At 40.0% G+C, this 24,751-nt stretch overlaps 1 protein-coding gene across 5 annotated transcripts in view; it reads left to right on the top strand.

The window, feature by feature from the left end:
* The window catches only part of pcdh7b (protocadherin 7b), a 137,885-nt gene that overhangs the window by 58,203 nt on the left and 54,931 nt on the right, over positions 1–24,751 (top strand). For 3 of the 5 annotated variants that reach the window (XR_010804227.1, XM_066681739.1, XM_066681742.1), the window contains exon 2: positions 12,413–12,629. The exons of 1 other annotated variant lie outside the window; for it this stretch is intronic. Coding sequence is in view for 3 of the 4 variants with exons in the window: in XM_066681739.1 (XP_066537836.1) it covers positions 12,413–12,629 (217 nt within the window). In the remaining variant the exon portion in view is untranslated. The remainder of the gene's footprint in view (positions 1–12,412; positions 12,630–24,751) is intronic. One more of the 5 variants, XM_066681740.1, reaches the window with a different exon arrangement.

Raw genomic sequence — 24,751 nt, 5'->3', positions numbered from 1 at the left:
GTCTCTCTGCGCATGTTTGTTCAAACATTAGAGCATAATTACTTCTCTGAAATAATTGTTTTCTTAATCGTTGCTATCATAATTGTCTTTGGGTCCTGGGATGGCTTGCTAACTGTGTTTATAGCTATAAAGGGGCTCCGCTAAGGGAATGAAAGTGTGTGTGTGTGTGTGTGTGTCAGGGTGACATGGCAGGGGTCTTTGAGTAATGTGTCCACAGCCTCAGGAAATGGAGTTTGCCTGGCTGTCACATTGACATTGATTTATTCATGATAAACACTCTCTTTTTGCTACTCTCAACTGGAAGGTCTTCTGTTCTAAAGGAAATGAAAGAAAAAAAATGTAATAACAATACAAAACCACCAAAACAAAACCAAGAAACAATCGCAAAAAATGGAAGTTATGGAAAGATGTCCAACTAACACTGAGACTTCAGGACATCGTTGTCTCTTTCTGACTCCTCTCATGGAGAATCATGAAGTGAATGTATCATTAAGAAGGTAGCCCAAGGACCCTTACGTGGCCTGATCTGGGAATTGAATCACATTTTTGCATTGTTATAATTGCTAACCTTCCTTAATATTAATACAAACAGCTTATATTATGGATGAAAGGCATCAAATTTGATACTTTATGGCATTGATTATTTAGCCTAAATTTACCATTTGATACAGTGCGGTGTATTAGCCCTTTCCTATAGAAATATAAAAAAACTGAAGACAAGTAACCTTCAGTTTGTGTGTTTGTTAAATCCCCCTGTTTAAAAAAGCTATAAAGAAATACTGTTGTCAAGGTGAGAAACAGCCCTGTCCATCAAAACACCCTCTTCCTGGGTTGGGGCATGATCCCAAAGCTGCTTGGAACTGCTAACTGGTATTAGCCGGGCTTCTGTTCTTCCGCCTAGAACCTCTCTTAAGGTGTAGGTTTGACAGTGCCCTGGTGAATTAGTGTAGGGTTTAGACTTGCCTTTTTTGGTGTGTTAAAGTAAAAAAATTTTAAGAGTATTCAGTATTAATACAAAAGCTAATCTGCAAATATTTGATTGTCCTAATTTACTAGTTGATTGTAACAACATTCTGGATTAAACATATAGTCATGTTGATCCTTGTTATGTAAATAAGCCACTTGACTGTTCCTTGTTTCACTTTCCATAATAAACATATTTCTGTGTATGTAAAAGCGGATTAATCAGAGCCTGCACATTTAAACCTGGATTTACACAATATTTTAAAAAGCATCATGAAAGGAGGCTTTCTGTATCTAAATCTTGGTCAAGAACCTGGTGTAACTCGAACAAGTTTGGTGTCATAGACCCCTAGTAAATACACTATCACACACTGACTATAATATACTAAGATAAAAGCAAAGACACTTTTTCTGTGTGTATTCTTTTATATATATATTTTTGTGTTGGTAGGTAGTCAGTAAAGAAGATGCCAGTCTCCAGACTCAGCACACACACACTCACACACAAATGTACATTTTCTTCCCATGTCTAGCTTTTTCTTTGCCCCATTTGCCGCTATGTCTCATTGAGCCATAGTCCGGACACGTACTAGCGTCAGCGTTCGCCACCTGGCTGTGTGATGGATGCACAGACGCTGGCCACATCGCTCTGCCATCACTTCATCTCCCCAAATAGAGCCTCCACACCAGCCATCTCGTGTAATACCTGTCTATGTGTGGGATTTGAGACTGATAATGGTGGGTGTCCCTCAGAATTTAGCACAGATGAGACAAAATAATTCCATTTGCTGTGTTATCTGAAAGTGAGCGGTAATATTTTATCTGGAGTGTTTAAATCCTGGCAAAGATGAAGACAAATTCGACTGCTCACCTCCTCCCGTAGCCTGACCTAGATGGGTGAAACATAGCTATGTAATGATTTCCAGTACTTTCAAGACAAAACGGTTGTCAGGAGAGGTGTAAATCTCTGACCGCAACATTTAATTCTTCTACTGTTCTTTAAGGATTTATGCAGTGCATCATAAAACCTGGGATTTCTCAGTGATTTAATCGGAATCATTTTAATTAAATCAATTAGCTGTCATTCAGATTTGAATGCCCAATATTCAGAAACAATTTCTGGAAAATGGAAGATAATGTGTTATAAACAATGTTATATGATTTGAGAAATAGTCCAGATATTCGAGTATGACAGAGGAAACAATTTATTTTCTCCTAACAATCAGTGTGACAGATGATCAGCATTTGACTGCATTGTGTGCAGTAACGAGTGTGTGTTTGTCTCTGTATTACCCTCTTCAGCAGCTGTTGCTGAACAGAATCATACCAAGCGATATTGAAATGGTATAAATGCAGCAGGCTGGACCATGGGAAGCTGCATTATGTGATTAGTGATATCCCATCCACCCTACGGCTGTTTACAGCCATTGCATTCGCTGACTCGTAGGCCTCTGTCACCCCCGACTACCGGCGCCTCTGCGACGCCTGTCACCTACTGACATTAGTGGGTCAATTGTCAGCTTGGCTGTTTGCAGTCGCAGTGAGTTCTACTTACTCCGTGCAAAGAAGTGGCGCCTGCCACTGGCCAGTGATTGACAAGTGTCAGGACACACACAGAGGACAAAGGATAGTGTTCTCTCCATGTGAAGGGCTCAAATGTGTAATGCGAGCGTGCAAGTCATATCCAGACTGTGTGTGTGTTATAATGTCAAGAAAGACACTTGAAAGCTTTTTTGTTTTTGGACCTGCATTTGTTGATCAGGTTGCATCGCCTAATGCCTTGAGTTAGATGAAGTTTGATATGTTCTTCAGGGTCAAGAGAAATAACACGCTGCACACCTAATACCGGCAACTCTATATGCCATTTATTCATTATTGAGATGCATCCAAGAGTTTAGACGAAGTGATAGCATTGAAAATGTATGAGGATTTCAGCTTGCGACATTTCCAGCCAAGTTAATATTCTGTTGCCTTATGCGCTCTTAGTCAGCAGCTAGAATTCAGTGCCAGACTTTAAAGTAGGGAGCAAAATAAGCAGTGCATTAGCAAGCTTGTGTTTAATCCGGTGCCACTGCTGCAATAGCAACAAAAAAAAAAGCCCCCAAGGCACCTCTGCCTCTTATTCAGTGTGGGTCAGAGGTTGGCTAAGCCTTTGAAGGCGTAAATGCATCCCTTTAGAATAGTATCTCTGTTACACTCTAGCTTAATCCACCGCTTGAAGAGCAATTAAAAGTTTAGTCAGGACTTAGAGTGAAGGAGAAAAAAAATGGAGAGAATAACAGCGTGCGCATTTCCCCATCTGTCAGTCTGATTTTGAGTGCACGTCGGTCATGTTAATGGAGCTTTGAGGCTCATTGTTTCAAGTGAGAAAGTGAAAGAAAAGGAGAAGGTGAGCGACAGAGGGAGAAGAGTATTTACACTTGAGTCTCTATTGACTAGAAAGTAGGAAACAACTTCCACAACTCCTTTTGCTTCCTTGGGGATTCTATGAAGAGAGTGACAGCTTCCCATGACATCTGCCTCCTTTTCTTGTTTCAAGGTAGTGGGGCGAGCGCAGCCCGATTAGCCCCGAGTCTTGATGTCTGAAGCTGCTGTCTGCACACATTCGTTAAGAGTCCGAAACCCACTCAGGCGTGATTCTTTATTTATTTCTCGTGCTAAATGAGGGCAATAAGGGGGTCAATACGCCCCCTAGGGAGCAACACCACAGGAATTAATATAGAGTTCAAGGGCACTGCATCGATCACATGCCTTCAGATCATAAAATGGGGGAAAAGAAGAAACACAACTCATGCATTTAAAAGCCTGAGAGGGCTGAAGAGTGGACTCGAGTGGCTTTTTTTCCTCCTCAGCTGATTGCCTATAAATAAGAATCAGTTTAAAATCACCACTGCTGTCTTTACAACAATAACTCACTGGAAGATTGTTTATTAAGCTAGATATAGTGTGCAAAATAGGTTAAAAGCCGTAACAGTTGCCTGCCAGTTGACGGAATGAGTGAGACTGAGCAACAGTTGATAAATGTTGCTAATTTTCACTCTGATGTCTAACATCTCTGGTATTTTGTTTGCTGAACATCTGGCGAATGGAAAGCTTGTGTGTTGAATCATGTGGAAATAGGATTGAACAGGAAGAAGTGATGCGCCATTGTGAAAGAGTTAGAGGTGAAGTGGAGGATCAGAAGGACGGAGGTTTGGAAGGACAGACGGATGAATGATATGGCCAGGTGAGGGATGTATGCCTGAGTGCTCTCCAAAAGCTTCCATTCAAACCCGGCTGACTGAAGTCCACCAAAACAGGCTTTGAACTTCAATTCAGAGGCCTGGGTTCTGGACCAAGAAAACACTAGTGTAGCTTATATCCCGGAGCTGATTCTCTCTCTCTTTTCTTCTCGCGCACTGAAAAGAATGCTTCTCAGAAGTGCTGATCAGCTATGCTTGAGCTTTAGCCCACGCAGAAAGCTGCTCAGGGTCAGATGTGATTAGAGTGGCCCTTGGGAAATACTTTAGACCTGGGTGAGCCGCTATCAAGAGAGGACCATGGCAGTGGGTAAAGGTTCCCTTAGCTGAGACCTTGTATTTGAGCAGAGTGGGAACCTTGCTTGGACCTCCACAAAAAAAAAAAAAAAGTGTTAAAGGGCTCTCTGGAAGACAGCAGCTCTGAGCAAATGAAGAAACACGCACAGTCTGGTTTTGGCCTGTTTAGCTCAGTTTGAGCCGACCTAGGATCACAACAGCCTTGGGTAAGATATCAAAAATTCAGCCACCACTAGTGTGGGGTGTGGAGTGTGGCACAAGCTGTTCTAGAAGAAATCTCCAGCTTTTCAGTGCCTGGGGTAAGGTGTGGTACAACGCGCCCTAGAAGAGAGGTCTCAGTCCTGGCTAAACTCCAACCAGTCTCAGGGGGTCTGGAGCCCATCTGGAGGTCCTCACAGGCAGGAAAGCACCGGCGAAATGAAGCTTGACCAGCTCCAGTCATCCTTTAAGACAAAGCAGACACCTGAGACTCCCTGAGCTCCAGGATAAACAAAGACTCCCAGACCCTCACCATGGGCGCTCTCATTCGTAACACACTTATGTACACAGTTCAAGAGTGTCTCTCACATACCAACACACACGAGTCAAACGGTCTTTTAATCAGAAATAGTTTTGTGCCTATGAGAGTGTATGTGGGTTTTAAACTTTGAGAAATTACGTGCTTTTGGCAGACGTCTCCCGTGCGTGTTTTTGGAACGATCTCAGCTGCATCCATCTTAAGTCGTGCCAAATTCGTCCTCTCGTTTTTCCACTACTATATTATCAACATTTGTTTTTTCGGTTCCACATTGAAATTCTAGCAGCAGTATTTTCTTTGAAAGTAACCTTGGCAAATGTCCAATCACAAGATATGCATGACTATTTACAATGTAAGTAAGAATTAGCTGCATGCTCTAGACAGAGTTGCTAGATGTTTCAGACTCATTGGTATCATCAACATCTAGATGTATCAACTGTTTCCTCAGCTGACCATGAAGATTTAATTTCTTCTTTACGCTCCCTAAATTCAGTGACTCTAATCGCTTTGTGTTTTGGAGGACATTTTGCAAGGTCTTCTTTAGGAACTCTTTTCCAAAGGGAGAAGGAACCCTAGAACATGTTGCAGATTACTGCACAGCTTACATTTGCAATGTCTTCAGATATTACAGACATTAATTCCACTGCATTTAATGTCAGAGAAACTTGGCCAACTCTTTACACTTCTGAAGACACATGAGAATTCTCCAGGTGGTTGAGTCTAGACTTTCCTATGAATAAGGCACAAGACTTGTCTCAGACATTAACTTTTTAAAAGCAGAATCGCTTTCATTACAACATAATTTTATCAACTACAAACTAACCTTGGCCTTTAAGTGGAAAGAATAAAAATACCTAAAAAAATTCCCTTTATTTCTGTGTATTGAATCTTTGTTTGACTCTTTGTTACCTTGCATTGCGTATCCATCAGACTGTGTTCGACAACAGAGTCTGGGTCAATCTCAAGTTCCCTATGCAATTTTGAACAGGGCTAGTTAATTACAGGTGCTGCTACGGATAGAAGGGTCTGCTGCATGTCCTCTCCTAAGCTCCTTCTCCTTTTCCACTGCATTTCTCTCTCTTTTTCTTTTCTACTTTTTTGCTGTCTGTTCCCTTTCCGTTCAAAAGCAAGGTCTCTTGTGTCTTGAGACATCTGTTTGCAGACTCCTGTTTTGTTATTTCTTTCTCTTTCCCTTTCTGCTTCATCTCCTTCTTTCCTTTCCTCTCCTCTCTGCTTGGCTGCCGAACTACACAGAGGCCTCAGAGTTTGTGTTTTCTCCCATTGCCTAAGCCTTTGCTTCACCATGGGTCATGGACACGGGTCACCCCACTGCCCAAGCGCCTACGCAGGCATAGACACTCACAGCAACAAATCAGCAGTTTTCAAAAGATAGAAATTACCCTGTTTATAGTATAATGGTGCTCAATTAATAGAAGTGTGCTCTTTGTTTAACTTGCCACCTTGCTTCCCTTAATGATCCTCATCATTCTTCAATTTGTATTTTCATACATGCTGGCAATAGACGAGACAGCAAAATTATCTCTCGAGAGGGCATAATATTAGTAATTTCCATAGTATTGAATTTCACTGGTCATTTACCTACCATACAGCTGGCCAAATGCTGTTTATTTAACTGCTAGCGGATTGAATACTCAGGTGATTTCATTGGTTTGAGGGTTTTTGTAAGAATACGACTGTGGCTGGGGGCGTTAATAAAATCTAGCCAACAACTGTTTGACTTCTCCATTGAGAGCGAAATGAAACGCAAATCGATGAGGATGGGCATTAGGACCTTGAGTTAGGAGCCTGGCAGGGATGTAGATTAAAGCCAGGCGTTGCTGTAGGATGTTCATGAGGTTCTGGTTAAGCTTAAGGGAAGCAGTTATGAGCTAAGTGTGCCTTTGGCCCCAGTCACCTGGAGTGTTTAGCCTGGACTTCGTTTACTCAAATGACTGCGACATTCAATCAACCATGCCTGTCATTTCAGTGGCACTCAATCACTTGAAGAGGGAGAGGGAGGGATGCTAAATGGAAGTGAAATCTATGCCGTCTCTGAAGACTTTGAGGCCTCCTCCCCTTTAGGGGGTCCTGTGTCGATGCCGTTTAACTTAGGTTAGGACTGACTGCTGTGTTCGTCTGTGAAAAATGCCTAATGAAGCTATTTATCCTTAAGACATGTGTGCCAGTCTGTAGAGTGGGGTCACTGCCATGGCACCTCACAGCAGGACACAATGGAGAGGCAGAGTTAAGCATATTCTGATCTTCTGTCCACATTCCTAGTATATGAGATACTAAAGAGGGAATTTATTACAGCGTTTATAGGTTGGCATCCGTTGGGGTCTGGCCCTTGATGGCTGAGGCACATTCTTAGACTCCTAAGAAACAGAGCCTGGTTTTTATTTGCTAATCAAGCATATCAGGTTGTCAATGTTACTTTATTTTAAATAATGGACAGAGTATATGCAACTGGTATTTAATGACCACCAGATATTAGTGAATATCACTTCTTTTGTTTATTTATTTATTTATTAGTATTATTTTTTTTTAACAGTTGCGATTTTTTTGCAATTTGCAACACTTTGCACTTGGCTTCTTCAAAATAAGTATAAAAATAAAATAAATAGCTAGATACTTTTATTGTATAATCTACTGATAAACATAAATCTTTACACTCTTTTTTTTAAATATCTGAAATATGTTAAAAGCTGATGAGAGCTGATATCACAGCAAGGAAATAAAATGTGTAGATTACGGTTCTATTCTAAAGTTTCCACTGTGGTTAATATCATTAAATGCTACATTCGCACATGTAACATTGTTAAACCTACATCTGTAGTGCTCTTAAAACGTACTGTGCTTGTTTGTATAATTAAATATTATTTAATTCAAACATCAAAGTGGTAACAGTGCCCCCTTAAGAAGAATATTCAACCTGTGAAACAGGGGTGTGTCGGTTAAGCAATGAGTAACTCAAATCAACTAAATTACCCTGGGCTGAAACCATTTTGAAAAGCTACGTGTCCCTAAACCTGTGATGGAGAGTGTGTATGGGTCCCCTCAGCTCTGGCCCATTAAAAATCTCTTATGGTAGAAATGTGTAGGTGAATTAATTTACTCGCTTCCTCTTTCTCAAGTCAATTTTCCCCCTTTTCAGCGTGCCCAAATGCTGCTGCGCCCTGTCGAAATCCATCATCCGCTACATATAACTACCTCCACTTCATCTATTATTTTTTAAAAATTGTACTTCCACTGCGTCCCGCTCTGATTTATCTGAAGTTCTATTCATCTGAGGGTAATTTAAGTCTTGAAATGGATAGTTTGATTGTTGTCACGCTTTACTTCAGGGACAACCATTACTGAAGGGGGGCTCAGAGGTAGAGCGAGAGAGAGAGAGAGAGAGCATGTGTGAGAGGGAAAGAGAGTGAGCTAAAAGAAAATGGGGTTTTGATACATAAACATAATTTTGATCCGTTATTTCTGCTAGACCCCCTCCGGGCTTCCATTTAATTATGCAACAAATGTTTGACTATCCAAGTGAAATTTTTACCCCATGAATATTTATTTCAATTCATTTGTTGAGTGTTGATTGTAATTACATGGAAACATGATTTATTGCCAAGATTGCTGCATTAGCTGGAGAAATGAGGGAGGTAAATAAATATATTAATAAAAAGGGAGCGAGAGAATAAGCATTAGAATGCAGGGGCAGATGTGTGTCTAGCTTGGGGAAAAAGGGCCTGTGAAATATTATAGGCTTCGAGTGAAGCTGAGAAAATCATGCAGCGGAATGATGGCTGTGAACTGTAACCGTCCCGGGATGATGACATAATAACAAAGCAAGTTCTAGTTCATTGGTGAGCTGCCACCATTGGATCAGTCCCAGCTGATGACAGACAAGGAGTGAGTGTGTGTGTCTGAGTGTGCGCGCATGATGGTGAGGAAAGAGATTTGGGTGAGTGTGTGTGTCATCACTGAGAACTCGATTGATAAGACAGCACTGTGTGGGGGTAACCGTGCACATCCAGAGCTAACCTTTACGCACTTTTACACACTGTTTTCACTCCTGCGCTCCTAATTCTTCGAAATACAAATGGCAAGGTTATGGTGACGTGTCCCTTCAGAGATACAATTTGGAGTAATGAGCAGCACTGAAGCACTCTGTCAGAAAGGCAGCGAGCAAGAAAAAGAGGCGGCGGAAGGATGGAGAAAGGGAAAGAAATGAGTGGAGTGAGTGATGGCACTCTGTCCTATTTAATATTCTGGAAAGAAAAGCAGGAGTGACAGGGCACAGAAGAGGAGGGGAGGGGTGTAGTGGTGCGGGGTCTGACACTCTGAAAGAGAGCGCAAGTCCATTAGCGTTTAATTAATATATCACGTTAGCCATTCGTTATGGAATGCGTTTCTTTATTGAACATTTCTTATGTTCATTTAGTCTATTTTGCATGGAGAGAGAGAGAGAGAGAGAGAGAGAGAGAGAGAGAGAGAGAGAGAGAGAGCAGGAGAGAAAGAAGGAGCTAAAAGAACAAGTGAAGGAGAAAGGAAAGAGGAACAATAACAGATTTGTGAGTTTGTGAGAGGGAGAAGAAAAAGGGTGTAGGGAGAGAGGGATAGAGAGAAGGTAAATCTAGTCTTGTTGGCAGGGCATGAATCAGTACAAAGCTACCACCCTTTTTTGTGGAATGAGTCAACACCTTTTTTCCTTTTTTTTTTCCCTTTTTTGTTTGATCTGTGGTAGGTCTTCAGGACACTGATGTGTGCGTGTGTGCACGCACGTGTGTATTTTAGTGATTGTGTGCATGTGTTTGTGTGTGTGAGAAAGAGAGAGAGAGAGAGAGAGAGAGAGAGAGAGAGAGCGAGCGAGAGGGTGAGAAGGAAAGAAGATGAAAGCATCTAGTTTTTAGAGTATTATAGCCCTTGGATGTGCTAGGCAAAAAAAGTGCCAAGCTAGAAAGGGAGAAAGAAGACAGCGGGAGAGAGAGAGAGAGAGAGAGAGAGAGAGAGAGAGAGAGAGAGAGAGAGAGAGAGAGAGAGAGCGGGAGGAGGGGGGTGTGGGCAGAGAAAAAGAGACAGCCACAATAAAAAGCTGAAGAGAAAGACAGCAGGACCACTTCTCATTTTCCTCCATTTTTTTTAACCCCCCCCCCCCCCCCCCCCACCCACCATCTAATAAGCAGAAGTGCGCGCTTTAATTACGAGACTTCAACGGTCACTAAATCATCAGGATTTAATTTCTGTTCAGCAGATGAAGTTTTCTCCTCTGGCTCATAATGAGAAAGGCCTGAGTGTAGAGTGAGTGTGAATTCACCCCACAGCCCCCTCAGTCACTCACTTGCTCACTCATCCTGAGTCAGCCCTACGCCATCTCAGTGGAAGTCCTTGACTGTAGCCTTCTAACACATGACAAAGGCACTGTCACACTCACCCTGCTCAGCTCTGCCGCCCACCCAGACCGAAACCGCATTCACATTGTCCAAGCCACAACAACAAAGTTTTCAGTCTGCGAGGAACTTGAATCACGTCGCCCAAAAACAAAAGCTGTTCTTCCTTACTGGAGACTCGTTGCTCACTCTGCTGGTGCTTTACTGCCTGAGCAGTTCGTCATTCTCATTTTCTTTTCTTGTTTTTGTTGTTCTTTTTTTTCTGTTTGGAGAAAAGTAGATTATAATTAGACATGGTGCTATGTTTTTAACATTTCATCCTCGTACTTTTCAACTCTTTTTACAGGAATAGATTGGCAGATTAATTTTGTTACATCTTCCACTAATCCCAGATGTAGTTAATCAGCATAGACTTAAGCTATTTGTACCGATTTGCTGTAGTTTAGCTCCAACTCTACAGGTTTGACATTACTAATAGACTAGAAGTCAACAGTCATTCGAATCATCCATATCCCCAACTTCTCTCATCGCACGCAAACCACCCAGGTCCTCATTAAGGTCGCACAGACTAGACGATGTGGTTTTTGACGCTTAGACAAACTGTAAGCTATTGTGATTAGTTACTATGATTACTTACTATATAAATAATACTTTTACTGCCAATGTACATTAATCAAACAGACAAAATATTTGACATATGTTCAAAAAGAAAAGCAGAAGGACTTTAGTGTGTATTCCCGAGTGCTTTATCAGAATTGTTTATTCGAGCTGCTTCTCTGAATAGTTTATACATCGTCCTTGTCTCTCTGTGTGTGTGTGTATATTTATGTATGTATGTATCTGTTTGTTTCTCAGTAAATCCCTAGCAAACAGACTTTGTGTTTGTCACCATGCATGCCTTATTTTTGTAGTTAGCTCCTCTGAGATTGTGTGTCTGTGCTCTGCCGTATGTGTTTGCGTGTGTATGTGCGTGTGCCCATGACCATGCTTGTGTTTATGTGCCTGTGGCGATGTGTTCCATTCTATTCTCCCTTTGGGATTCTCTGTGTTCCCTGTGTCCTGGTTTTTTTTATTTATTTATTTATTTTTTATATAAAGTAAACCACACAAGGAGACCTGAGTGTCCTTCAGACCAACTCAGCTATATTTAACCACTGTACACCAAGTGTGGCATCTGTACTTACTCCTCAGGGCTTTGAACTCATATTCCCTCCACCCTTTCATGTGACAATTATTGGAGGACTCATTAATATTGTAGAGTTGTGTTTTTTTTGTTGTTGTTTTTTTAGGTAGACTTTTTTTTGGGTACTGCTACTTAAAAAATATATATATCAAGCTCTGATCCCCAGGAATCCCAAAGTGCCCAAGCACAATACTGTGTCAGGATATGAATACATTTAAGTATATATATATTGTGGTTATATACTCTATATACCTGGTTTACTGTGTAATTATACAGGGCAAATGTTTGAAACTCCATACTTGAAGGTCCAGATTATTCAGGGGTTTTCACTGTCTGACCTTATATTAAGCACATAACAAAAAAGGTCTCTTTGGTCAAAGAAAGCTTAGTTTGGTCAACCAGTGCTACACTGATGGGTAAGAAGAGCTTAATATGCAGCATTCTTCAAAAAATAAATGCTTCTAAAAGCAGCGATGATCTGAAAGATTCCCGTTTGGTTATTTAAAGAACTTTTCAGTGGAAGATTTCTGTTAAGAACCTTTTTTGTACATGAGTGTATGAATGTAAAGTAAAGTATAAAGAACTTCCACATGATGAAAATATATTTCTTATATAATAGTTTATCCAAGCCATAAACCATTTGGGAACCCTTGTATTTTAATTTATTTATTTGAAAAGTGTGCTATACACACTGACCCTAAGAACATAAAGCTAACACGGCCTACAAGCTGTCTAGGCTTTCCCTCTGTCCTTTAACCCCCCTCCACCCTTTTAAACCTCCTTCCATCTTCGAGCTCCTCAGTCCAGTGACCCCCGGCAATCTGTTCTCTTGTAGCCGTTCCGCCGAGTGACCTTCTCGGTGGTGAGCCAGCCCCAGGACCCCCACCAGGGCTCGCTGCAGAGCTGCTACGACAGTGGCCTGGACGAATCGGAGACGCCCAGCAGCAAGAGCTCCACAGGCCCCCGGCTGGGAGCCCTCCCCCTGCCTGAGGATGCCTATGAGAGGACTACGCCGGATGGCAGTGTCGGTGAGGCAGAGCATATGGAAAATGGTAGGGGCAAACACAAAAAAAAAGATAAGCTAAAGCCTAAAACAGTAAAGAAAGAAAACAATAAAAATCAGTTTAAACTGACGAAAGGGATAGGGGAACTCACCCAAAATGTCCGCACACACACTCAAACAAGCACGTCGGCACCGCTGTCTCAGCAGAGATTGAATTAAGGTGGATTTAAAGAGGGATGCTGGGGTGAAGTGCTAAGCATTAGCCTTGGTAAGCTAGCTCAGGGCCAGCAGCTGAACTCATACACACATTGATATTCTAAGATTTCTAGGTTCATACATTTCCCATTGTTTGTTTTTTCATGAAAAGCACCATGTTTTTGTCTGCATAGTAAAACTTGCACTGACCTGGCCAGTTATTATACTAGCATCCATGCACCATCATGCTAGCTGTGATAACTTTAGCTTGAAATCAACTCAAACATTTTATTTAGGCTTCTATACATCTTTCACCCTTTCTCAGTGTGTGAATTATTTATATAATCATGATTATCACTATATTTTCTTTGCTAGGAAAAGTGTTCACTAGTCTGGTCAGATCTCAGCTAACATCTGTTGATCTACGCTAGCTCTGAGGTGGCTGTGTTTGGTTTAGTCTGACTTTAGTTGAAGAATGTTCTATTTGGGCTTCTGTTTTTACAGAATATTTTCCCTTTCTTAGCATGACTTGTTTGGTTATTTTTCCATGATAATCATCCCGGTTTATTTTGCTTGTCTGGTCAGATAACACTCCTGTAATGTCTAAAGCTAGCTTTGTTAGATTTAGCCTGTGTTCAGGTAAGGTTTTATTTGAGCTTTTTAAAGCCCTGAACTTTTAACCCTGTCTTGGTGTGACCCTCGTGTGTGTGGACTAGCATTTGAAAAAACATTTGTTTCAACATACTTGTTTTAGTTAGACATATCAGGTGTGAAAATAAAGACAAACATGCCAAGAATAGCTGTTGGATTCCTCTAACCCAAACTTGCACACTCTTATACAGATCTCATGGCAGCGAGTTTGTTTTTTGTATAATCAGCATTGGGCTGATGCTCCACGGGTCCTAGCTTTGTTTTACATCTTTAGGAGGGATGGGATGTGGATGGATGTTTGTAGAACAAGGTTTCTTAGCCCTCGAATGAGAGGCCAATCTCTCCCTGGCCTTCTGTGCTGTTAACTGATACCTCCTTTGCTACTTAGCTCTACTTAGCTTCATTTTAGAGGCTCCATCAATGGAGCCACTGTTTAAACTTTGGTATGCCGTAAAGAATGTCAGAGTCCTGACTGATCTGTTGATATCTGATACTTTATTCGGGACAGGTTCTTTTTGTTTGGGTCCAGTCTACCTTTCCCCTTTTAGTAACTACAAAAAGAACTTCACTATCTACTTGTTCATGAAAATGCTTCATATTATTAGCAGAGAGGAGAAAAACAGAGTCCCATTACCAAAACCCAGGACACACTATGTCTTCATTTTCTTTGACTCTGAGGCCTAAGTGGCAATTGAGCTTCAAATCACATCACTTTACTGAGAATCACCCTTCCAGTCTGAGTTTTTAAAATGGAGATTTAGGGCAAAGGCTTCAACCTGAAGGCAGTCAGTGGCTCCTGGTGGTGACGAAAAATCAGTGCTTGCTGCCGTTGGAAAGAGGAAAATGTGATTTTTAACCTTGCCATTTGGAGAACGTTGGCCTAAATGTAGATTAAATGGGCTTGGCGGGGGAAAATTGCGTTAACCCACTCCATGCGTAAGATTTGAGGTTTTATCCTCTGGGCAATTTAAAGGCTCACAGTCAGACAATGCCAGGCCAAATTAGCAGCAATTACAGCCCGCCTTCAATTCAGGTTGGGTTTAAAGTAATTGGGCTGAGAAGGATCAATGGCAGGGAGGTAGATTAGATCAAAACTGTGATTTGCCCATCAATCAGAGCTCCTGTCGAAGAGAATTGGAGCCAAAACAAAACCAAAGTAAAAAACAAACACACACAAAAAAAAAAACATTCTACATACACTAGCATATTGTACCAAATATATTCCTCTTCAGATGATAAGTAATGCATTTTAAAAAATGGAGCATCTCAACTAAATTTTTATTGAAGGCTTCTGACTATAATTGATTTACGAAAGGCACAAGACGTTTATTTGGATGCTCAAGTTAATGAAGTATCTGACTTCTTTCTCACTATTAGATGATCCTGCCATTAAAACAAGGAAAAAAAATAAAGAATGATTGTGAATTTCTAATCTCCACTAGCCAGACGTGCCATTAGAAATCGGTATGATTCATATTGTAGCTGTGTTTCTCAAACACGCATGCACAGTGTTTACTGTGATTAATGTAAAGTGTTCTCAGGGCTGAATACACATTGTTTATGTTTCTAAACATTTTTCCTTTTCCTTTTTCCCTCTCCACAAACTCTTTCAATCCCCCTTTCATATATCACTCTATTCTAATTCTGCCTCTCTCTCTCTTTTACATTTATTTCTTTGTATGAGGTCTTTCAAGGTCAGACAAAAAAGATGAACCTTTTTAATAAATAAGAAAGATTGCACACTGTGCTATTCCCAATCTTTGGGGGAGGGTGGGGGGGTGGGGGGGGTATAGCAGACAGTAAGAAAGCTAGGTGACTGTGTTTAGTGGATATCTCAGTAAAAATAGTACAATCACTTACGCCTTCAGTGCAGTTGCTTATGTTTCAGAAGTTGGAACGGTTGAATTCACTCAACGTTGCAGTATGAACATACCCATACATACAAACACATATGGTGACATGAATTTGAAAAAGCCCAGAAGAAGCACAAGCCACAACGTCCATATATCAATCTTACCACTCACTCATATTGCCCTCCCTAGGAGTATCTGTGTTTACTTGCAATGTCTTTCTCTCTCTCCACATCTCTCTCTCTCCCCCTCTCTTTCATATACAATCACATTGACATTGCCTCGCGGCTTCATCCTTTGAGTGATCTTTGAAACATTTCTGCTGCTCTCAGCTGATTAAAAATATTGAAATGGTTCTGTTCTGAAACTAATTGATATAGATATGTACAGCAATAATTATTATAAATGACCTGGTCACTGTTCTCTGCTTTAGTTTACTTACTGTTGGTGACAACTCTTTTGATGCAATATATTTGATCTCTGTTGAAATATTAGGTGTATTTAAATTGGGAAAGTTCACTTCATTACTACTTGACAGTGTGTATTGTTGCAATCAGGGCTTTTTAATTATATACAATAGTGCCCCTTCTATTCATAGTACCCTTCCCATTGTGAATAGACGTTTTCCGTTGGTTTTTTATATTACTAAAATGTATATGTACTTGTTGATTCAGGGCAGGGCATGTATCCTTTTTATTCCTGGACTATCTTAAAGAGGATGTGTTTTAATTGACAAAGTAATCTATAGTCACTAAGCAGCTATGGAGGCGTGCAATTACTTAAATTGTGTCAGTGTGCTGATAACCTGGAGTCAATTAAGATATGGAGGGAATAAAGTTAAACTACACACACACACACACACACAAACACAGCAGTTAGCAGATGGTTGAAATACTATCACTTGAAAGGTGGAATGTCTTTAAACCTTTGTAATTGTGGTCATTATACATTTGAAAGATGTGTGTAATTGGGATCCTGGTGAGTTTTTGCATGTGTTTGTGTGGGTGGGTGTGTGACTTGGCGAATGTGGCAGTATTAAGGTCAGGGCAGGAACTGGGCGTCCCTCTAATGAGGAGACCCTGCTGTGGAGTGCACAGTGCCCCAGCACATTCTCTCTCCCTCTCTGTCTCTCTCTCTCTCACACACACACATACACACACAATTAAATACATAAATAAAATATAATAGATATATTATTTTAATTGACAAATGTGAAATTGTATAGACCTTACATATTCAAGACTATACACCCGTAAGCACACACACATGCCACAAATTCCCTTCGTCAAAAATGTGCCTCAGTGCAGAAGAACGTGAGGCCTCAGGAGTGTCAGATTTTAATCACAGGCTTGCACATATTAGTGCAGGTCAGTTTGCTCTTTGTGTGTGGTTGTGCAAGACTCAAGGGGAAAATCCTGCTCTCCGACTTGCTCTGTGTCAATCGATGATCGTCCAATCAATGTGTCAGCTCCACTCCTCCTTACTTCTCTCTCTTCATCTGGACCATCTCTTTCCCTTCCTCTCTCCCTCTCTCTCTCTCTCTCTCTCTCTGTCTCTAAGGTGATCTTAGGTCTTTCTCGCACTTTATTCTTTCCTTTCAAGGTTACAGTTTCAACTTTATTATCCTCTGACTCTGTAGACTTTTTACAGTGACCCAAAAAATGGGGAAAAAACCCCCCTCAATTTTTCAATGGGGGATTGGAGTCCCTGGCCAAGCATCTGGTGCAGTCAACAGTAACCTACCTCAAGGGTACAAAGCCGTATCATGTGAACCTTCACCACCGTCCACTGTCCCAAATCCCCAACCCCTGCCCCAAACTCAAAAAAAAAACCAAAAAAAAAACCAGCAGTATAAAAAAGCTCTGCAGTGCTCAGCTTCTGCTATGTTACTATTAAGTATAGTATGTTACTATTAAGGAAGCAGTGCCTACTAAGTTATTTTACCATGAGATTTCAAGTTATTTGACCAAATTTCTTGTTAAAGGAAAACTAGGTAAGATCTGAGTTATTTTGCACCTAGAGCTTAGAGTAATGTAAGTCACTTTTACAGCACTCTACAGATATCAGTGTGGCAGAGGCTTGTGGTTTTTTACCCTCCCCCAGAAGTTACATTGTGCAGTTTCTGCAATGCTAAATGATTTTAAACCTGTAATTTTAAGGTAAAATATTCCAGTTATCCTTTTAAGTACATAAACATACAAAGTCTGAGGAATCTCAAGACAGTGCTCCTTTCAGACCAGTCTATATCCAATAGTAGTCAGAAACATGAACCATTTAAAGGGTTAACATTTTAATCAGAGATGAAATAGACCTCAGTAAGACTGATCACGATTTTGAAATTGTTATCAACATGATGTCAGTGTAGTCACACTTCTGTCACACACCCCAGGGACTGAGTCTAGCCTTTGGTCCCGCACCTTTTCTGTTTTAATTATCTTTCATAATTATGTCCATTGAAGTGTAAGGTGTAAGGTGCAGTTTTATGGGGCTGGATACAGAGGAATGACCTAGCCTTGGACTAATTTTAGCCAGTGGGAACTCCCGACTGGAGTCCTTTTTAGTGTAGAGCTGAGTTTAATCAATGTCACACTGTCCAACAGCCCAATTTACTGCTGATCTATTCATTTAAAAGACAATATTGTTATGATTGGTTTAGTTGAATTGTTACATTTACTCTGGTATATGTGCTGTACTGGCTATTGCACAGTGCACACTGAAATATTGATGAAGGATAAAGACAGCATCTTCCACTGAAACATTCCCTGCTGCTAGATTAGTACTGAAAGCAAAAGGTTACCAAATGATCAAAGAACAAAAGAAGAGGAAGGAGACCATCTTGAGCTGTTTATTTTTGCTGCATTTTGCTACGATATAAATAAATTACATAGGCATGTGCTATACAACTTTTTTTAATCTGAAAATGATCATTTGTGCTTAAATAACTGAACTTTTTTTTCTAGCTCATGCCAGATTTGGCAAGCAAACAAATGAATTGAACAACAGTGGGGAAAACCACAGTTCAACTATGGTTCATTTGATGAGCCGGATCCAAAGGGCCAGATGGCAATACGAGTGGCGTTTAATTAAAGCTATTCATATTTCCAAAAGGCTCATGAACTGCACAATGCAATAAGCCATGTCTTCTCTAGAACTCATGTGGGGACAATAACTGTATGAAGAATTGTAATTATTTTTTTATTGTTACCCCCCCCCCCCCCATTTTTTTTTATTCTTTTTCTTTATTTCATTGAAATTCATGCTTATTCTCAAATGAACACCTTTGTGAAGGCTGTGCAATCTGTGGTAGGGTTCAAACAATATCCCTCTTCAGTGATCTCAGGAGGACTGTGTTCAAGACGTTAAGAATGAAGCTTAATATCACTAAAGTAAGGACAAGTTTAGATCATTGGTAATGGATGAGTGCAGATGGGTTATTCAGTTGGCTCCAGATGGGGATGTTCTTCAATGTGTATAGTCTTAAAAATTACAGTGCCAAAAAGGGCTGGAATGCCATAGAATAACCATATTCATTTCTCCAAAGAGCCTTTCAGTGAGATTGTTTAGAAGAAAACCTTATTGAAATGTTATTTAGGAAACTAAAATGACTAGAATTCTCAGAGGTCACAGAACAATTTTAAGTTTCTCTATTTATTAAATGTACATATGTTTTATTTGTGCAACTTGTTAAAATAGTGGATTTATTATTTTATTTATGTAATATTTGACTAGTTTAATAATTTTTTCCCACCTAGTGACCCCTTAAGACTCCCTCCAGTAAAAATATAATTTATAACCTTGAATGAACCTTGTTAACATGTTCGTGTATTGTTGTTTACAAGCTAGAAGATGTATTATCAGTTTTAGAATATAGAATAAGGACATAGGGCACTTGCAATCTACAAAGTGCTCTTGTTTTTATTATGTTTTTTTTTGACTGCAGATACAGGGTTAAATTAAACTTGTACCTACTTGTGACACATCCACTGAAAAGTTAGTGTTACCTAATTTTACCTAAAGCTACCTTAATGTTAGTATAGGTAAAAAAAAAAAAAAATATATATATATATATATATATATATATTATTGTTATTATTATTTTCCTCTTTATTTTGTCAGGTGAGATTGTGTAATTGTACGGGGGCGTGCATGTAGATCAGTCTGTTCTGAATGTTGTTTTAATCATGCATGCCCTCTTTCAACACATTCATACTCAAAAACACACACCTTTTATCCTTTGGCACCTGCAGTAAGTTGCAAGTGGCGTGATTGCAAAAAATTAGCTAATTTGAGGTCTAGGTGTTATTCAGAGCTACAAAACAGTGATTTGCCTGTTGCTGCTGTGAAACATGCAAATCACAGCTCAAGTCTGCACTTGGCTGCCTGTTGGAGGGAGGAAAAAAAAGAAAGAAAGCTACAAAACAAGAATAACTGCCTGCATCGAGAACCCTTCACTTCTCGTCTTGGTGTTCTTGGAGTTGGATCTATCGTATTCGGCTAAAGGCAGTCATGAAAACGTGCACTTTTTCTCAAACAGGGCAAAACAAAGGAATTCTTACCCGCTTTCACCAGAATGCAGGCCTTTTTTTGGTGTGCAGTGAAGTGGCAACTACCATTCAGAATTGATACCCTGTTGGTGTACTGCCATGTGCCTACACTGAAAAAAGTTATGCACTGATTGTAGCTGATTCAATTATATAGATCAGTTCAGCATTAATAACACACATTACAGCAGTTATTACAAGAATTAACACATTATTGTTTGTTTCTGTCTCTTTTTAATAGTCACACAATTATTGTCTAGAGTGGCAAGATTAATAAACAAACAATAAATAAATCTCTAAATAAATAAATAAAAGAAGTACATGAGTACAGAAGTGTCAGTATATTAAAAGTAAGAATCAGTTGTTAAAAATGTCATATAAATTTATTAAAATATTATAATATTAGAAACGGAATATATATATCAAGCTATATGCATATCATGATTATTATAGATGTTTTTGTGCTTGTATAGGGTAGTTTCCCTGAAGAATGAAGTTACCCATTAGTTAAGTCTCTCTTTTAAACTATAAAAAAACTATGATAATAATCTAATTTTTGAGAAATTAATTGTAGAATGTAAAATAAACAAACAAACTTGAATTAATTCTACTCAAAGTGTCCTTAGGGAAAATATAAAATTCAGATAATGAATTATGTTATATAATGTAATTCATGTCAGGATGCAGCACGTACTTGGCTACACATCTGGTCTTTTGTTTAAACACATTTGACTATAATAACATTGGTCATTGTGTAAGTGGAAATTGCAATCCAATACATTCAGTACAGTACTTTGGGGCCCCAGGTTTTATGCCACTGTTATTATTGTTCTTCTCTTTGGTTTGTGGCAAGTGGGCACAGGCGGCGTAGACCAGAATAAAGAGTTACATTTAAAAACTTTCCGCCACTGTGGTGAGTCTGCCACATCCCCTCACACACAAACACACACAGAAGCACACCCAGATGCACCTAAGTCAATAAAATATTGACAGAAACGGTGCCTCTCTGAAGGATATTAAAGTGCAAAGGAGGAGTTCACAGCAGAGAACAGAATGCCAGAGAGAGAGAGAGATCTCCACAAACAGAGCACACAGTGGTGCACAAACACACTTATGGTGTCACTTACCCCCAGCACCTTCAGGAATGTCTAATTTCTATGCAAATTATTTCTTTATAAGAGAAAGTTTTCATAGCTGTGTTCCTTTAGTCACGCTCCAATCAGTGTAATCCTCACTGAAAGAATGCAATTCTAATCACCTGCAACAATGCTGATATGTAAACTCATGGAAAATTCTGAGCATAGCAGAGAGAAATGTTTAAAAGCACACATTAGATTGCTTTTAATTTAAAAAGGAATTCTACATGTTTGAAATATTTTTGCATAATTAAGTGCTTGTGGAGTAAACAAAGGTGTTTTTTTTCCTCTCCCCTCATACTGTAAGTATACCCCTTGGTAGATACAATGTTTTGTTTCAGTTGTAAAATGTATTACATGCTTTGTAGGCTTGTGAATTATTCATAATAGGTGAATACAGGTTCTTTGTTTACTTTGGAGTGTGTGTATGTGTGAGACAGACAGAGCCCTAACCCTTGGCATTTTTAACAGTTCGTTTCTCGCTCCGATGTCATGTTGTCACATTCATTCAGAGTGTTGTGGGCTTCCTGAGCTTTTCTGACTGAGAGTGTGCCGGAGGAGTTATGACTCACTGCTCTGCACAACGATGCTCTAGCTGACCCTTGGCTACATTCAGCACACCAAAGTGTGTCAAAAAGCCTCTCCAAAGCCACAAAATACATGTGCAAAAAAAAAAAAAAAAAAAAAAAAAAAAGTGCCTTTTACCTACTTTGCAGTGCATTTCTTTACATTTTGGGCTAAATTCAGAAAGAATTCATGGAGTCCAGTTACTTGAAGATGACTGAGGTGTCGTAGGTTCAGGGACGTTTTTTATGGTAATTTTTCATTTATTGAAAATGCTTATTCTGCACGTGTCTTATTTATTTATTTATTAAAGCTATAGGAACCTTCATTCGGCCAAGATTCACATGTGGTAAGCTTTGGCATCCCACAGACAACAGAACACTGAAACGAGGGTGGAAGTGGTGGGCTTTCTTTGGCTTAGTGCTTCACATGGCTGAGTGACAGAAGACCAATATTTATAAATTAATAAATAAATAAACAAGTAAATAGCAATACATTATAACAAAAGCTACAGTGTACAAAACTGACACAGGAAAATAATCCCATGTTCTTACTGTTAATGCATGTGAGTACAAACATAATTTAATTGATTTTCTTTTTTATTATTTTGGACTATGTTTGTTAAAAAAAAAAACAGACAGATAATACTTTGAAATGGTAATAAATTGAAATAATATCTTAATAAAATTGTTGATATTCTACTATACATTGACCACCTACAGCAGTTTAGATTTATACTAGAAGTCTCTGGCTCTTTAAATGAGCATGTCCTTATTAGAAACCCAAGCAGGTGGGAGAGGTGGCATCAAGACCTTTCAGATAAATGAAACGCTCGCCATCGGGTTTGTGGTGAGACTTTGAAGTACCTGCAATCTCATCAAGCATCGGATCTGCTTAATTACCAAGGCAGACATTAAGCAGGTGAAAAGGGGAGATACAGAGAGAGTTAGAGAGGGGGGCATAGAGAGAGAACGAGAGAGAGGCCAGTAAGTTTTCTTGCTAAAGTTTTATCTTCCAACAACACCCCTGCCTATATTCTCGCTGGCCATTCACCATATCACTCGCCCACATTCTCCACCAATCATGGCGCAGCACCATCTTACCATCTGTTCCTTCTCAGAATGTGATGGATCCCCTTGTGGCTGCAGTGCAAGATTAAAGATGGCTGTGAAGGAACTTTATCGCGGTCTCAAGTTGTGAACCTCCTGTAGCCACCTTTTCACCCTTCCACACCCCAAATTTTGATTGCCATTTCACCAATATGCCCGGCTATTGAGGTGTATGTGTAGATGTTCCGACCTTAAGAGTGAGCCCATGCATCTTGCTTTCCCAACACCAAATACCGCTGAGGCTTTTGGCATTCTCTCCTCACATTTATACCCTCTTTTTTTCTTTCTATAACACTCTCTTCTTCCTTTCTTTATGTCTCACAGGGAAAGAAAACAAACAGATGAAAGCATGTTGCTCTTAGAGAGCAAGTTTATTCGCCCTCAGCGAATAGTGGGAAATGTCTGGAGTGTGCGGGAAGAAGCATTTAGGGTAGTTTGAGCGTGTGTGTGTCACAATGTGGCATATAGGTCAAACTCCTGATATGTGTGTTGCTTTACTCCAGACCATAAATCTCAGCATGACCTCAGTGACCTTTTCAGCAGCCAGTCACAGCAAGTTCAATTTAGACAGATTCAGCCTCTAAACAAGGCAGGTTTACAATTGTTGCTAACAAACAACTTTTAGTTATCTTAATAAATAAATAAACCCTTTAGAACCCAAGCTATAAGTGCCTGCTTGAACATATCTTAGTGATAATTCACCATAACTTATTATGATCAAATGATCAATATACTCAATGTAAAAATGTACACAAAATATAAAAACAAAGTAAGACCAGTAAGAGCTGAGTGTGAAGGTTCAATTAGCAGAGGGTAAGAGCACAGTTATGTGCAAAATATTGCAATGCACACAACATTATGGGTGACATACCAGAGTTCAAAAGAGGACAAATTGTTGGTGCACGTCTTGCTGGCGCATCTGTGACCAAGACAGCAAGTATTTGTGATGTATCAAGAGCCACGGTATCCAGGGTAATGTCAGCATACCACCAAGAAGGACGAAACACATCCAACAGTATTAATTGTGGACGCAAGAGGACGCTGTCTGAAAGGGATGTTCGGGTGCTGACCCGGATTATATCCAAAAAACATAAAACCATGGCTGCCCAAATCACAGCAGAATTAAATGTGCACCTCAACTCTCCTGTTTCCACCAGAACTGTCCGTCAGGAGCTCCACCGGGGTAATATACATGGCCGGGCTGCTATAGCCAAACCTTTGGTCACTCATGCCAATGCCAAACGTCGGTTTCAATAGTGAAGGAGCGCAAATCTTGGGCTGTGGACAATGTGAAACATGTATTGTTCTCTGATGAGCCTACCTTTACTGTTTTCCCCACATCTGGGAGAGTTACGGTGTGGAGAATCCCGAAAGAAGCGTACCACCCAGACTGTTGCATGCCCAGAGTGAAGCACGGGGGTGGATCAGTGATGGTTTGGGCTGCCATATCATGGCATTCCCTTGGCCCAATACTTGTGTTAGATGGGCACGTCACTGCCAAGGACTACCGAACCATTCTGGAGGACCATGTGCATCCAATGGTTCAAACATTGTATCCTGAAAGTGGTGCCGTGTATCAGGATGACAATGCACAAATACACACAGACTGGTGAAAGATTGGTTTGATGAACATGAAAGTGAAGTTGAACATCTCCCATGGCCTGCACAGTCACCAGATCTAAATATTATTGAGCCACTTTGGGGTGTTGTGGAGGAGCGAGCCAGGAAACGTTTCCTCCACCAGCATCACGTAGTGACCTGGCCACTATCCTGCAAGAAAAATGGCTTAAAATCCCTATGACCACTGTGCAGGACTTGTATGTCATTACCAAGACGAATTTATGCTGTATTGGCCACAAAAGGAGGCCCTACACCATACTAATAAATTATTGTGGTCTAAAACCAGGTGTTTCAGTTTCATTATCCAACCCCTGTATATATATATATAATGTGAATGTGTGTCAGTGGCAACATTTTCAGCCTTAAATTCAGAATTCTTCAGCATACTGAATATTATTTATTTATATTTTTACTATTATATTTAGCATTTTTAGAAAATTTGTTTAAACATTTCTAACAAATCTATAGAATTTGTATGAAACCAACAAGGACAGAGATTTCAGAA

The sequence above is a fragment of the Hoplias malabaricus genome, chromosome 9, assembly GCF_029633855.1.
Source record: "Hoplias malabaricus isolate fHopMal1 chromosome 9, fHopMal1.hap1, whole genome shotgun sequence".
Classification (NCBI taxonomy): domain Eukaryota; kingdom Metazoa; phylum Chordata; class Actinopteri; order Characiformes; family Erythrinidae; genus Hoplias; species Hoplias malabaricus.
This window is presented reverse-complemented; position numbering and strand designations above follow the sequence as displayed.